This window comes from Lepisosteus oculatus, chromosome 8, assembly GCF_040954835.1.
Source record: "Lepisosteus oculatus isolate fLepOcu1 chromosome 8, fLepOcu1.hap2, whole genome shotgun sequence".
Classification (NCBI taxonomy): domain Eukaryota; kingdom Metazoa; phylum Chordata; class Actinopteri; order Semionotiformes; family Lepisosteidae; genus Lepisosteus; species Lepisosteus oculatus.
In genome coordinates this window covers 21312823-21326912 of record NC_090703.1, presented here as the reverse complement: position 1 = coordinate 21326912, position 14090 = coordinate 21312823, and the positions used below count along the sequence as shown (strand labels likewise).

General features: G+C 40.5%; 1 protein-coding gene across 2 annotated transcripts in view; it reads left to right on the top strand.

Moving 5' to 3' along the window:
* Window positions 1-13087, top strand: part of LOC102688452 (cysteine-rich protein 2-like) — a 30230-nt gene extending 17143 nt beyond the window's left edge. Inside the window, exons 2-9 of one of the 2 annotated variants that reach the window (XM_015351043.2) lie at window positions 587-681; window positions 6385-6442; window positions 7597-7731; window positions 8301-8318; window positions 9153-9221; window positions 10866-10960; window positions 11403-11460; window positions 12011-13087. In XM_015351043.2, the coding sequence (XP_015206529.1) occupies window positions 587-681; window positions 6385-6442; window positions 7597-7731; window positions 8301-8318; window positions 9153-9221; window positions 10866-10960; window positions 11403-11460; window positions 12011-12078 (596 nt within the window). In that variant the 3' untranslated portion in view covers window positions 12079-13087. The remainder of the gene's footprint in view (window positions 1-586; window positions 682-6384; window positions 6443-7596; window positions 7732-8300; window positions 8319-9152; window positions 9222-10865; window positions 10961-11402; window positions 11461-12010) is intronic. The other variant, XM_006632603.3, reaches the window with a different exon arrangement.
* The last annotated feature ends 1003 nt before the right edge of the window (window positions 13088-14090 follow it).

Sequence of the window (14090 nt, the reverse complement as noted above, 5' to 3'; positions counted from 1 at the left end):
ACATTCTTTTCCACAAAAAGCCTTCCACGCTGGTGATGCGGTCAATAATTTCATCACTTCGTAATGCTTTAAACGTGTTTAGTTTACTGATAGTGTGGGCTCCACAGTGGTGCAGTGGTTAGCGTTGCTGCCTCTCAGTGCTGAGGCCCTGGGTTCAGTTCCTGGGGTGCCAGATGTGTGGAGTTTGCATGTTCACCTCGTATTTGCATGGGTTGGAGCTTTGGTTTCCTCCTACTGCTCAAAGACATCCTGAAAGGTTAACTGGCTTCTGGTGTGCGTGCTGTGATGAACTGTCGTCCCTGGTGTGCGTGCTGTGATGAACTGGCGTCCCCTCCAGGATGTATCCTGCCTTGCACCTGTTGCTTGCTGAGACAGGCTCTGGATACCCTGCAACCTTTTATTGGATGAAGTGGTAAGGATATATAGTGATATAAAAGCATCTAGTACCCAGCTCAGACTTACATGATGAGTCCCCACCATGTGATGGTGATGGAGCAGTGGATCTGGATCTGGATCTGGAAGTGTGTGAAGAAAAGGCGTTATTATGAGGGTGTTTCCTGAATATTTTTCCCCTCTCCTTCCACAGCCGAGAAGGTGACGTCTCTCGGGAAGGACTGGCACAAGTTCTGCCTGAAGTGTGAGCGCTGCAACAAGACTCTGACGGCTGGGGGGCACGCTGAGGTGAGTCCTGGCAGGCACACAACCTCCTGCGCCAACCAGGGAAAAGGTACTCTTAGCTGCTGTCTGGACCGTTCGTCTTGGCAGAGATCAACCATAAGAGCTCAAGGGGCTGTCAGCTGTCTTCATCTGTGATGCTGTAGGGACACAAGACGTTACGGCACTGTTTCGTGAAAGTTTGAAAAGAGGTTTAATCTGTAATGAAAAGGGGTCTGTGGAGAACAGAGACATAAAGTTGTCTCTCCCTATCTGGTGTGTACATTGATGATCAGAAGCAGTTATATATTTTTAAAACATCTAACTCAGTTACCATAAGTGTCAGTTTTAGAGCTGCTTTTTGAGCATGTATTTCAGAACTGATATATATTCAAGACTACTCTTTAATGGTAACACAAATCACCATTGGATGGTGGTATGTCTTACACAGCTCAAATATCACATACATTTTTCTGAAAATATTCAACACAACAAATGTGTTTTTCCATGCTCATGTACAGAATTTAATAACCTTTAGAATACAGACAGAAATCCCACAATGCAAGTCTCATACAGCAGCTTTTGGGTGCATGCAAACAAACTGAGGACACAGTATCTCTTCAGTCTTAACAGTCGAGTCTTATCAGTTGACTTCTGCTGTTCGTTCATCTCAAGATCAGTGCTAGAGCACAAGTTGTTAGATTTTGATTTTGTATCAATACTGTATTACACCCCCAAAAAACTTGCTTAGAGGTAACACTGTCAACACATACAGTATGTTCGTCTTGACCATAGAAGTGTAGCTGACAACAGAAAAACCACCAATTCATGGAACAAGTTTCCATGACACATTGTGAAGAACTGTAAATGATGGGTCTTTGATCAGTGTGAAGCACTGATTGAAACTGCTTTTGTAAAGGTGGAAAAGAATCTGGTCTGCTGAACAATCTTCCTTGATGAAACAAAATTTGTTTAAAATTCTCTCAGCTCATACAGTGAGCATATTTTGAATTTTGTGGTCTGAATGAAGCAATACTAATTCTCCGGATGTTCAATACCTGAGCAGAAAACAACAATCTAGTTCCTTAAGATACCCAAAAACAAGCATTTCATATGAAAACATTTTCACTTTAATCCTGCTTTTAACCATTTGTGAAGAAAAATGGTAAAATGGCTTGTTAAAGACCTTGGCCCACCTTGGTCAAACATATACTGTAAAAGGCCCCTTAAATGCCTTGCCACTATGTTTTTTTTTTTCCAATCTGACAACGTCCTGCAGTAAAGGTCGTATGAGAGTGCTCTTCACAGCTCTTTATCATTGTACTTCCATTTCAGACAAGGCAACTACTTTTTTTAGAACATGTACTCCCAAACTATTTAAAACAATGTAAGATAAAACATATACTCTTGTTGCCAAGCAACACAAAATGAAATAAGCCACATCTGTCAGGTTTTGTGCTAAACAGGTACTACACTGAATTAAAAGGGACAGTGAAAATAAACTTATTAAAATAGGTGATCAATACTTGGGAATATATAGACTAAAGCATTTTAAAGCAATAATACTGTTCTCTCAACTGTGACAGTTAATCAAAGATACTGGTCTCCTGCGTTTTTTACTACTGTCTGTCATTACTGAGTTAGTAGGAGTTTAAACTTTAGGTTCATCTTTATCTGGAGACGAGTTGAAAAAGAAAATAGGATACTGAGTTCTTGTTGATAATTACTACGAATGGGATCCTTTGGGATGAATAGCACTGCTGCCTGTTAATGCCAGTAATATTTTTATATACTGTATGTAAGATCTCAACTGTCCCACAAAGTGAATAATGGGCTATATAGTACCTTCTTGTATTGCTGTGATCTAATTGCTTTATCAGACAGAGGCAGACTCTGTGCACATGTATCCTTAGGGTCTCACTGCTCACTGACCCATGTGGAAACAGATATCTCAGGTTAAGCAAGTTTTACGAGTAATCCCGGAATTCCCATGTCCCAGCCCACACAATTCCCAGTCTTTAAAGACCAGATTCTGACATGCTAGAGAGCCTTGCACCTATTCGGGGCTCTCTTTGTCCCTTGGAGTGCTTTATAATAGTGACACAATGCATGACGGTTATAAGTTAAGTGTCATGAGGAATATCTTGTGATGTTTCTCTCATCAGAACGTATTTTTTAATATTCTAATCTTTCTCAAAGAGGCCATCTGCAATGCCCCTTTCACTTTGTCTTCAGAGCCATACTGACAGGTTTATAAGAGTTGAGGATTTGGTCATACGGCCTGTTTTGTGTTTTAGTTAATGTCACCACTGCCCTGGCCTGTCTTCCTTTTAAAACAGCTCAAATTATTCTTCCTTTTTCTCTTACCATTAAGCAACTTACCCCTCTTTTTCCTTTGCAGTTGTGTTAAAGTGAAAGTTTGGCACAAAATACAGTGTCCTGGTACTGCATCCTGTTTTAGTTCAAGAATGCCGCACTCATTACCATGATTTTATTCGATGCCGTGAAAGCTTAATCTTTTCCTTGAGAAAGACTTTACTTTGAAATTTGTCTGCGTATCCTGCTTTGCACCTGTTGCTTGTCAGTTTAGGCTCCGGCTCCCCCATTCACTCTACAGTCTATTAGATAAAATGGTTAGAATAAAGATAAAGGGATGGATGTTCACAATTTCAAGTAGCTACTGTACTAGCAGATGAGCTACTGTAGATGGACCAAATGACCTTCTCTTGTTTGTAACCTTGCTTGTGTTCATTACTGAAGATTTAAAAACAGAAGACAAGCACTCAGCAAGGAAGCCAAGGCAATGCACATAAATCCCATCTTAGGATTCCTGTTGATTAGGAAATGAAAAGAAGAGCAGAGATGGGCAGTTGTAATTTGAATTTTTATGGAAGTGAAACATGAACTCACAGGTCTTCACAAGAATGAAGCCTTTGGACCCCAGTAGGCACTAGGAGTCAATGGGCACTAGGCAGGACACATCCTGGATGCAATGCTAGTTTCTGGACTTTGGAAAGAAACTGAAGCACCCAGAAAAAAAACAAAGCTAACCATTCCTTTGGTTGCAGGACTCCATGCAGAACCCCAGGTAGAAACAAACTGAAGACCCCAGAGCAATTTAGAGGTGTCACACATACAGTAGCTCACAAGTCTTAAATTTAGTCTTTAAGATTGAAAAATAACAACTTTCTGCAAATACCAGGCTGTACCAAAACAAAGGTTAGCTGATTAGGTTACAAGATGATGTAGTGCTTGTAGCTATTGTTTTTCGTTTTCTTAACATTACGTTTCATGTTACAGCCCAGCAGAAAATACAATTTTGTGAATAATATTCTGTTAAATAGGCACTTTTAAATTGAACGTTTCTATGGTTTCTGTGCAGCTCATTGCAGACTTATCAAAGAAAGATAAATACCAATACAAAAACTGTGCATCTTACTATGGGATCCTTTGAGGTTTATTCTTTTAAGAGCAAGTAGTCACACGGAATTATGGGAATGTAAATATTTATTAACCACAGTTAAAGCAACAAAATAGCTATTATTTTAAAAGCTCTTTGATGGGAATTGAATCAGAGGAAATCCACAGCAAAGAAGAACCTTTACTCCAGTGGCCTGAAATCAAAATGGGGTAATTTGACAGAGTTCATATTTAGATACGTTAAGAGGCTGCCTTTTCTCTGAATATGCAGACATACACTGCATCCTTTCCTGCTGATCTGCCCAAAATCAGCCAGGTGCCTCCCTGGACTGGCTCCATTTATGCTCCAGAGCTGTGGGAGCTGTGGTGGAGGATAACATGTGGGCCAAGCCATGAGGATAAAGCTAACGCTAAAGAAATTCTGGTGGATGGTGGAGGCAGATGGCAACTGCTCCCCAAGGGGACAACTTACCTGGATGGAAATCCTTATCAACTGATATAAGAGGAACTGCACAAAGGGGTTCCACCGTACAGACATCTGGCAAAATTCAGGATTAATGTTTTGCAAAAATATTAATTATTTGTGTCAGATCCTGCTACAATTGTTCTTGAACCGCAGCTAGCATGTATGTTGTTAGCTAGCGTTGTATATTCATTCCCTGGTTGAAATAAGATCCTCATCAGAATGAGACAGGTTCTTTTAATATCTGTTATTAAACCTGTACTTTCAATATGTAAAACTAGAGCTCCCGCCATGTTTTGGGTCTGTTTTGACTTGGTGTACTGAAAGAGTATTATAATTTGGTTAGGGCCTGTATTTTAAATATTGCTGTTTATTTTTGTGCTTTTCCTGCTAGCTTGTGAGTAGAAATCTCTACTAGAATATGTATTTAGAAAATGCTAAATAACAATATAGTATATATGAAAATAAAGAGCACATATAAGAGGATATGAAAATAAAATGAGTAATCCAAATATCCTTTAAACAAACAGGACCAGCCTACCCATCAGAGTTATAATAAGACCTAAATTATACACTACCTATCAATGCACAATTGCAGCTGCACATTCATTTTACTATTAAGTGCCAGTGTCTTGGCAGTACCATTATAGACAACAATGGGTTCAGTGTTCATTTAGTTGTGGTAGATACATTTTGGCAAGAAACAGGTTTTCAGGATTAAAGTGGAAAATAGAAGTTCCGGCCAGTTGTTCCATAGTAGGAGTAAAAGAATCACATTTAAGGTACTGCTGAAATTGTGCCTGTTATATTTGGAGATGGAGTAAAGCAGGAAAAAATGAGCAGTTAATTGCTACCCCAGGCCTGTCTGAGTGACCTTAGTTGTGCCCTTTTTCAACTTCTGGTGCATTATGGGTCAGATTACATTGAAACGCATGTATATTTTCTCAAGTATCCTTAGTGCACTGAGAGCCATAGATCTATAATCTTTCTAATGAAAGCTCTTCCCTAGAGCTCCCTCTTCCCAGGACAGAGCCCCAAAACATACTAAAACCCTTATCCTCATATATATTCTTATAAGCTCAGGGGAGTGACTAATTCCCCAAAGAGCCTCCCCAACAGCTCCTTTTTCTCACATGGTAGCGTAACTCAGTGTCTCTGAGTGCAAATTTCTCAGATCAGCTGTGCCTCATTTTTACAACTAAGAGGTAACAAATCCTACCTTACACTCCATTACAGGAGAAGGGAGGGAAATCTTTCTGTCTCCTCCCAGTCCGTGTCCTGCTTGAAATCATTATTCTTGTGATTTTACCATTCTTCTCAGTGAAGTAAATCGTGAATCATGATAATATAAGCGGCTTACGTCCAGACACGATTGTATAAGCAATACATACAGTGTTATCTTTATCTTGGATTTGTGTGCTATGTGGTCTGTTAAACAATCAACACCATATTTTCTTGGTTTCTGCACTTTGTTTCTCGCTGAAATAAATATTATTGTGCTCAATAATAGGGTAATAATCTCTTGTTTCTTAAACTGTCTCGGCTAGAGCTTAGGTTTGCAGATCAGTAGTGTAGAACACAGCAAGCGCCTTCAAGGAGCTTAGTTCGGCTTGTCTAAAAAGGAAAGGTATGTCCCTCTTTTCTGAAAAATAAAATTCTTTGTTGATATTGTTCATTTCCGCAAGCACTAGAGTATTTCACATATGGTAGACTACAGGAGTCCAATGATGCTTCTCTAGAGCGAGAGAGGATTCTGTCTCCTCTGACAGTCGAGCTGTAAAGTGATGAACAGCCATGTTTCTCTTCCTGTGACTGACTCATCACAGTGTGGTTTTCCTTTTCTCTAGCATGATGGGAAGCCCTACTGCCACAAACCCTGCTATGCTGCTCTTTATGGGCCGAAAGGTAGGTGTCCATCATTTACTACTGCAGTTTAAGAGCATGGAAGACAATGTGTCTCTCCACCTCATCCCAGCTTCTTGTAGACTTTGACAATTTAAGAAGAAAAATGTGTCCTGCAAGAAAGGAGATCTCATATGCCTTGTACCTATTTTTTTAGTGAAGGAGCAGGGCTAAAAGCTCAGTACACATGAAGACTATTGTCACTAGCTGGTTTAGCATCTAGAAGCAAATATTGCTAGAGCTCAAACAGCAAAGTTGCAAAATTCCTGATCCCACAGCTGAAACCACACATAAGAAGAGCCATTGGCCTGTTGTTCTTCAGTTTCTCTAATACTGGTTGCACTGGGAATAAATTGATCCCACATATATGGAATCCAAACAGAAGTTTAGAGTGTTAAGGTGTGAAAAATGTAACATGTACGGTAGGCCTGTGCTTCATAATTATTTTTAATTGTCTTCTTGCAAAAGACAAAGCACAAATAAAGTGCGTAATTGCTTTGGCTTCATGGAGGGGCCAGTAGGCAAGCAGCCTATCTTTCATGTAAAAATATTGGAATCTCCAATTTCAATTTTTCTTATTTGATGTTACCCCAATCTGGAAGCACTGATAGTTGAAGAACTCTAGTAAGAGCTGTGGTATCCGTGAGGGGAGAATAAGGAGCTGTGGCCAGGCTGCAAGCTCAGCTAGTGCTCATTAGAGGAGCAGTACAGCTCTCTCTGACATCGCTGCATGAGTCTCTGTCTTGCTATGAGGAATTTGACACTCATCTGCCCACTCAAGGAGTCCCCAACACAGGTAAGCAGTGTTGAACATATGACTTCTGGGCCAAATAGCTCCATCTGGGTCATGAGAGAGCACTTTTACTGGTTGAATCACTGTGGATCCCAGCAAGCACATTTTACTATTATTGTTCCTGTTTTACTCTGTCACAATATATACTTAAAAGGAATTATATAAAATGTGGTAGATGCTACAGTATGTGGTGTATATTATGTGGATGCAAATACCGTTGGGAGAAAGACTTTGAACTTCTTTATTTTAGAAGGTCTACATTTAACAAATTGTTAGAAAAACCAAGAGAACTTTTCATGTTCTTAGCGCTAATTAAACCCATTTAGCAATCCTAAAGCACATTGAGCTAATCTTTTTGTTTTAGGTGTCAATATTGGAGGTGCTGGGTCGTACATCTACGATGCCCCATCGAACCCGCCTCCAGCAAGCGCTCCGGAGGAAAGCGCCCCCAAAACTGAGGAGAAGAAGGCGTCTGCACCTCCCAGAGGCCCTGTGAAAGGTAACATCAGTACACTGGGGTTAAAGGTCACAGTTTACCCTTCCGTGCTACTTCGCAGGACAAGAGAGAGTATAGAATGGTTTTGTGTGCAGGAAAGAAGTATCTGACACCCACATGAAATTAAACAGAGATCTAGAAGTCTCAAGAGTTTCTGTCACTTAAATCTACAGTTCAAAGCTGTGATAAGGAGCCTCAGCAGTTTGATAAGAACCTAAGTGTTTAGCCAGGATTTCATCCTGCGTTTTCTCATCTTTCCTCAGGAAGCTTACTGCATGCTTTTTCCTGGCCTTCAGAGTATTGGAAACCCTCCTGTCCCTATAGATAGAAAATCCAATTTTCCTGTCTGATACGGTCCGGCCAACTGCCGTTCAATAACATTCCTGTGTTCTGGCCCACAGATTGTTGTTAGTTATCTTATAATAAAAGCCCTGTGCTGTCTCCTGACAGCTCTGCTGCTGTGGCGTTCGGCCTGAACTGTGAATTCATTTCTCCATCTTCCTTGCAACACCAGGGCGTAGCAGAACTTTTCCCACGGACTAAATCAAACTGCCTTATTTCTATTTTAACAGGTGAAGAAGTGAAAGACTGTAAGATGCGCATTTTTTTCTATTTCATAACTAATACCAATATGTTTTATATTTGTATTATCGAGGTTGAAGCACTTATTAACACACAGGACACCTTGGAAAAAGTCTGCTTTTAATTCATGACACAACTGACACAACTACAAAATGTCAGTGTTAATAGAGCTGTACACCACACTAACAGCTTGCTACAGACCACAGTACTGCACTCTTGAAGAGCAAACAGAGCATTTCTAGTGATGAGTTTTCATTGTCCTATAGTTCACCTTGTCTTTCAGATCTTTTGACTTTTAAACTGCCACACGCAGAAAATAGGCAGCAGATGATAAGCTATTATAAGAATAAAGAATTAAAAAACTTAATGATACAAGGTGTAAAAATCAGATTTTCTTATAGTTTCACATACTAACCTCAATAACTCAGAATCTTATCATTGTGGGTTTCTACTGTCACATCACAAATGGTATTCTCATTAAAACAGATTTTTTACGTACTATATGAATTAGTGAAATATCCTTTTTTTCTAAAAAAAGCATCCTTCATCAGTCTTCAGTGTCAGGTTTTCAATAAATACACAGTTGAAGACATACAACTTTGAGATATGTAACATTTAATATCGTAAAATTATTACACCTCCACTTTTGGTGTTAATAAAGGCTACTAAAATACACAATTGTGATTTTTTTAGTGTGTTACATAACAATACAAAATAAAAACTATTATTGATGATAATAAAAAAATTATTGAAATACACCATTTCTGCTCAAACCTATTGACACCATTCTCTTGTGCAGGCTTTCCAAATGATAAATAAACACTTTCCTTTTTTTTTTAAAGCGGCAAGCATCACCACTTTCTCTGGGGAGCCCAACATGTGTCCCAGGTGCAACAAGAAGGTGTATTTTGGTAAGTTTTGTTAGCCTGAAAGTCAGCCAATTACTCTGTATTACTCATTGTGGGTATCTGTTCCAGTTTAAACCTACGAAAATTTCTATTTGATCAGTATCACAGCTGACTGGGGAGAAACCGGAAAGCATTGCATCATTAGGGCTCTTATATAGTTTACATTGGTGGCTTTTAAAACTGGGTAATTGATTTTCTTCTGGTGACCTAAATCAGAAACTGCGTCACTGTGCAATAGTAGAGGCTAACCGTGGTTATTTTCCTAGAGACATAGTGGATGCAGAAAAAGTGATCCCTTGAGGGCCCAGAGCTCTCATGATTTTCCAGTAGTTTAAGTGCAGATCCATATCTGTCTGAACTTTTACCAGGCTTTTACACACTAGTCATAGTGCATATGCAAAGTTGTTTTTTTCCCCCCATCATGAAACATCCCCTTGGAATAGATACTGTACTTGAGGTGAAATGTCTTTTCAGAGTTGTTTTGTTTCAAGCCGCTCTTTTAAATGCCATTAAGCTAATTAAACAAAAATTACAGACTCAGGAAGCTGTCAGTAGACGACTTTCTGGTAGCAACATCACAAGGATTCATCTACTGTATACTTTTACTGCCCTCTTCTGGGTTTGTTGTGAAATGCATCCTAAACGAACTGAAGTCTAGTCTTACAATAATAATAATAAGATGGCACTTTTCTGGACACTCCACTCAAAGCGCTATACAGGTAATGGGGACTCCCCTCCACCACCACCACCAGTGTGCACCCCCCACCTGGATGATGCGACGGTAGCCATAGTGCACCAGTACTCTCACCACACACCAGCTATCAGTGGGGAAGAGAACAGAGTGATGGAGCCTGTTCAGAGATGGGGATATTAGGAGGTCATGGTTGGTAAAATGCCCTTGGATTTTTAATGCCCACAAAGGGCCCCCTGCTGGCCTCACTAACACCACTTTCAGCAGCAAACTTAGTTTTCCCAGGAGGTCTCCCAGACAGGCACTGTCCAGGCTCACTCCTGATTAACTTCAGTGAGCTTGCAGTTGTGAGTTGCTGGGTAATATAGCAACAAGTGTAACATTGCAACAAGTAATTCATTATAACATTATGGTGATACCTTCTTGGATCTTCAACCACTTAACATAGCAACACAAGAAAAAAACTATGAACAGAAAATTGAATACATAAATTGGGGATATATATACTATACATAGACTATATCAATGTCTTACCTTAGAAATAGAAGTAATGTGGGAAATTATCATATCTTAAGCAGCAATTGAAAAAAATAGCCTGAGAAGGTGGAAGGGGCAACATTTCAATCTGTACTGAAAATTATATTAAATCTTGCACTTGCCCATTTCCTATAAAATACAATGGAAACAAATGAGACATCAGGTGCTGTTACAATATCCCACCTAGACTGGGCTGTGCTTCTTAGCTGAGGTGTATGCGAACCCTAGCTTTTGTCTTTGTGAGTCGAGAAACCAGTTTGATTCCCCGAAATAAAAGAGTACTGTATGTAAGCAGGGCACCGTGCGAAAGACAGTGCCTCTGTTTATAGTCCGGGGCATTTTGCACAAGCGGACAGCTTGTGAGGGAGAGGAGGGAGCGGAGCGGGGTGCCGGCTGATGTGTGGGTGTCTCTCTTCCAGCGGAGAAGGTGACGTCCCTGGGGAAGGACTGGCATCGCCCGTGTCTCCGCTGCGAGCGCTGCAGCAAGACCCTGGCTCCGGGCAGCCACGCGGAGGTGTGTGCGGAGGGGGCTGAGGCCCTCGGTATTGTTTTCCCACTAAGACAGTTGTGGAAACCCATTCTCAGCAGCGGAGAGTCATGGAGGAGTTTCACATTCTCCAATTCATAAGCCAGCTCGCTCTTCTTATCCTCTCTCATCGTCTGCAGCTTCACGATCACCCTGACCCTCTCTAGTAACTCCATCTCTTTGACCTACTGTACAAAAACTGGTCATCTGCAGCCACCTCTTCAGTATACTGTATGTGCCTGAAAGTTAAAGGCTCTTCTGATTAGCCATTCTGAATGGCCTGATTATACCACTGAAGACCATCAAGGTACCAGTGGTACCAGTCCACACTCTTCTGCCACACAAATGCTCAGAAATGGAATTGCTTTGGCAAGGTTTAGCCCATGTCCTTTGTACTGTTGATTTGACATTTATTCATTCTCTTTCACAGCATGACGGACAACCTTACTGCCACAAGCCCTGCTATGCAGTCCTGTTTGGGCCTAAAGGTACAGTACTTATTACAAATGCACCAGACAAACCATGGAAGGGCAGGATATGGCAGTAAAGGTTGTAGGAGGTTGTATGAGCGGAGATTATGAAAACGTATTAGTTGTAGATGGGCTGCAGGCCTCGATTAAATACAGTGGTATACAGTCCACTAGGTGGAGCTAGTTCCAGGTTTAAGCTACATCCACATTGGACAGGAGCTCTGGAGTGAGCACAACTGTTTTCAGAACAGTTCAAGATGTTTGGTTAACAGGATTTAAGCAGCTGTATCACGTGTAACCAATAATGAGATGTTTAAAACACCAATTTTCCATCTGGTTGTATGACTGTCTAAAATGAATTTATAATCTGTGTAGTACATCTGTGACAAAGACCATTTCTCCGAATGCACTGTTATATACACAGCCTGGAAACACAACCTTTAATTCGGAGCAATGAGTTGTATTTAGGCACTTGTTCGGGACAGAGTGAATTACAGTACTTGAGTTGAAAACTACCCTGCTTTACCGTCTGAGCTGTGATCTGAGGGGCCCCGCTTGTCTTTTACAGGGGTGAACACGGGTGGAGTCGGGAGTTATATCTACGACAAGGAGCCCAGCACAGAAGCTCAGCCTTAACAGCCTCAGCACCTCACAGTCCAGCACACAGCTCTCCAGCTCCCCCCTGTGGTCTGTCTGCGCTCAGTGCATGTTCATTTCCTGCTGTTTCTGGAAAGCCTTTCCAGCAGCAGGAAGCAGTACTAAGAAATAAATATTTAATGACTTCATACGAAGGTCTACCAGGATAGTTCTGTGTACTTTGGCCCCCTCACCTTTCAGTGTATTACCACACTGGCTTATTAAATAATAACAGTACGCGAATGACAGCTTACTGCATGAGTTTTTCAGGCCTAGGCTGCCTCGGCACAAATTAACTAATTTGTCAAAGTTCAAAAAGACAGAAAGAAAAGAAGAGAAAAGAAAAGAAAATGAGCATAGCATGAAAAAGGTCTATCCGAAAACATTGGCCGGGCAATTTGTAAATGCATTTGACTGCAAAGCTGGAATCCAGATTATCTTGACAGGTCTAAATTCAGATTTATCTCATTTTGGTGCGCTGTGCTGGCTGGTTTCCTGCATATAGTCTGACTTTTCAAGAGTACCAGACCGACAATACGACTATTCTTTTCATGAAGAATGCAGCTTTGAATTTAAGGCTGGCATGTTTTTTTTTTCTTCCCCAGGCGAGCACAGTGCTCCCTAGATGCTGAAAACAGCTGACAGTAGCTTTAGGTGCAGACTACCTGTTCTGGTTTGGGGTGAAACTGGAGAGCTGGGTTTACAAGAGTATTTTACGGATTGTTGCTAGAAAAAGGTATTGACATACGTTTTGCCTGGGTGAAAATGATTGTTTTTACCTGGACTTTAATTCACAGCCATTCTTGTATTTCTTAAATTAAAATGTGTACCTATTAAAATGGGCCTAAGAACATTTAGCTGACAGGGTAGAGACTCTAAAAAATTGTATTTGTGCTTTATAGTTATAAGTAATGTAAAGTGTGGCTTGAAGAATTCTGGGCTTAATTTTGATTGCCCGGTTAATGTCTGCTTTTGTCTTGTTAATCCCAATTAAAGTTTCTACACCTTTTGGGTTTGTTTTTATTACAGCACCTTTTATTGCTCAAAAGAGCGATTGCAACATTTTTGGAGAGTCCAAAATAAGAAAATGTTTCTTTTTTCCCCACTGTTAACTTTCCATTTGTGCTAACTTTCCGAAGGTCATGTTGCATTTTGTCACGCACAGCTCAATTCAACAAATATCATCTTACAATGAGTGATGGGCATCCTCACTCTTAGTCATTTTTATGCATAATGCTTTATCTTGCAGTACACCCTGTATGCTACAAGAGTAAGACTGGATAAGAAAATAACTGACACAAATCTGTTTTTCAGAGGTCAATAGCTGTCTATAGCCGAACAACTAGTCTCTGTCTGCCCATCTTATTTTAAATGGCCTAGCTGACATCGGATACAAAGCAACTTACATACTAACGAGCCAACAATTCAATTCGCTTCTTTTGATTAGCATGTCAGCTAAAAGCCCTGTTAACAAGGGAAAGCCATCACCACTGCCATTTAAACTGCTGTCAAATAAGACCTACATCTCCATGTGCACATCTGCATTATGTTCTACTGACTGACTTTGACTTGCGGAGTTACTGGTTACTCTGTTGTGTGCACAGCAAATAAAATAACTTTAGAAGTACTATAGGACATTTCACCATTCAGGCCACGAAGGCCTACTCAAAAATAAGAACTTGCTACAGTATGTATGAACTAAAATATTAGCAGTGCAATGCCTATGCAAATGGTAGACTTCTGAAGTATTTATCATTTCGCTCCCTAGTTCAAGGTCTCATACTGTGTGAAATATTCAGGGGGAGCGTTAATTTTTGCTAATGTTTGTGCTACCATGCACCTGACAGAACAAGTGCACGGTTTCAACAGCTGTTAACGTGTCAGTTCAAAACCGGCTAAGCTACATGTCTCAGAAAACTCTTGACCTCCAGGGCCGTACCACAGCCTGCAAGAAAAACATTCCTTTCACAAGCGGAGGCCCATTTACAAAGCTATTTCCTGCAATTCACTAG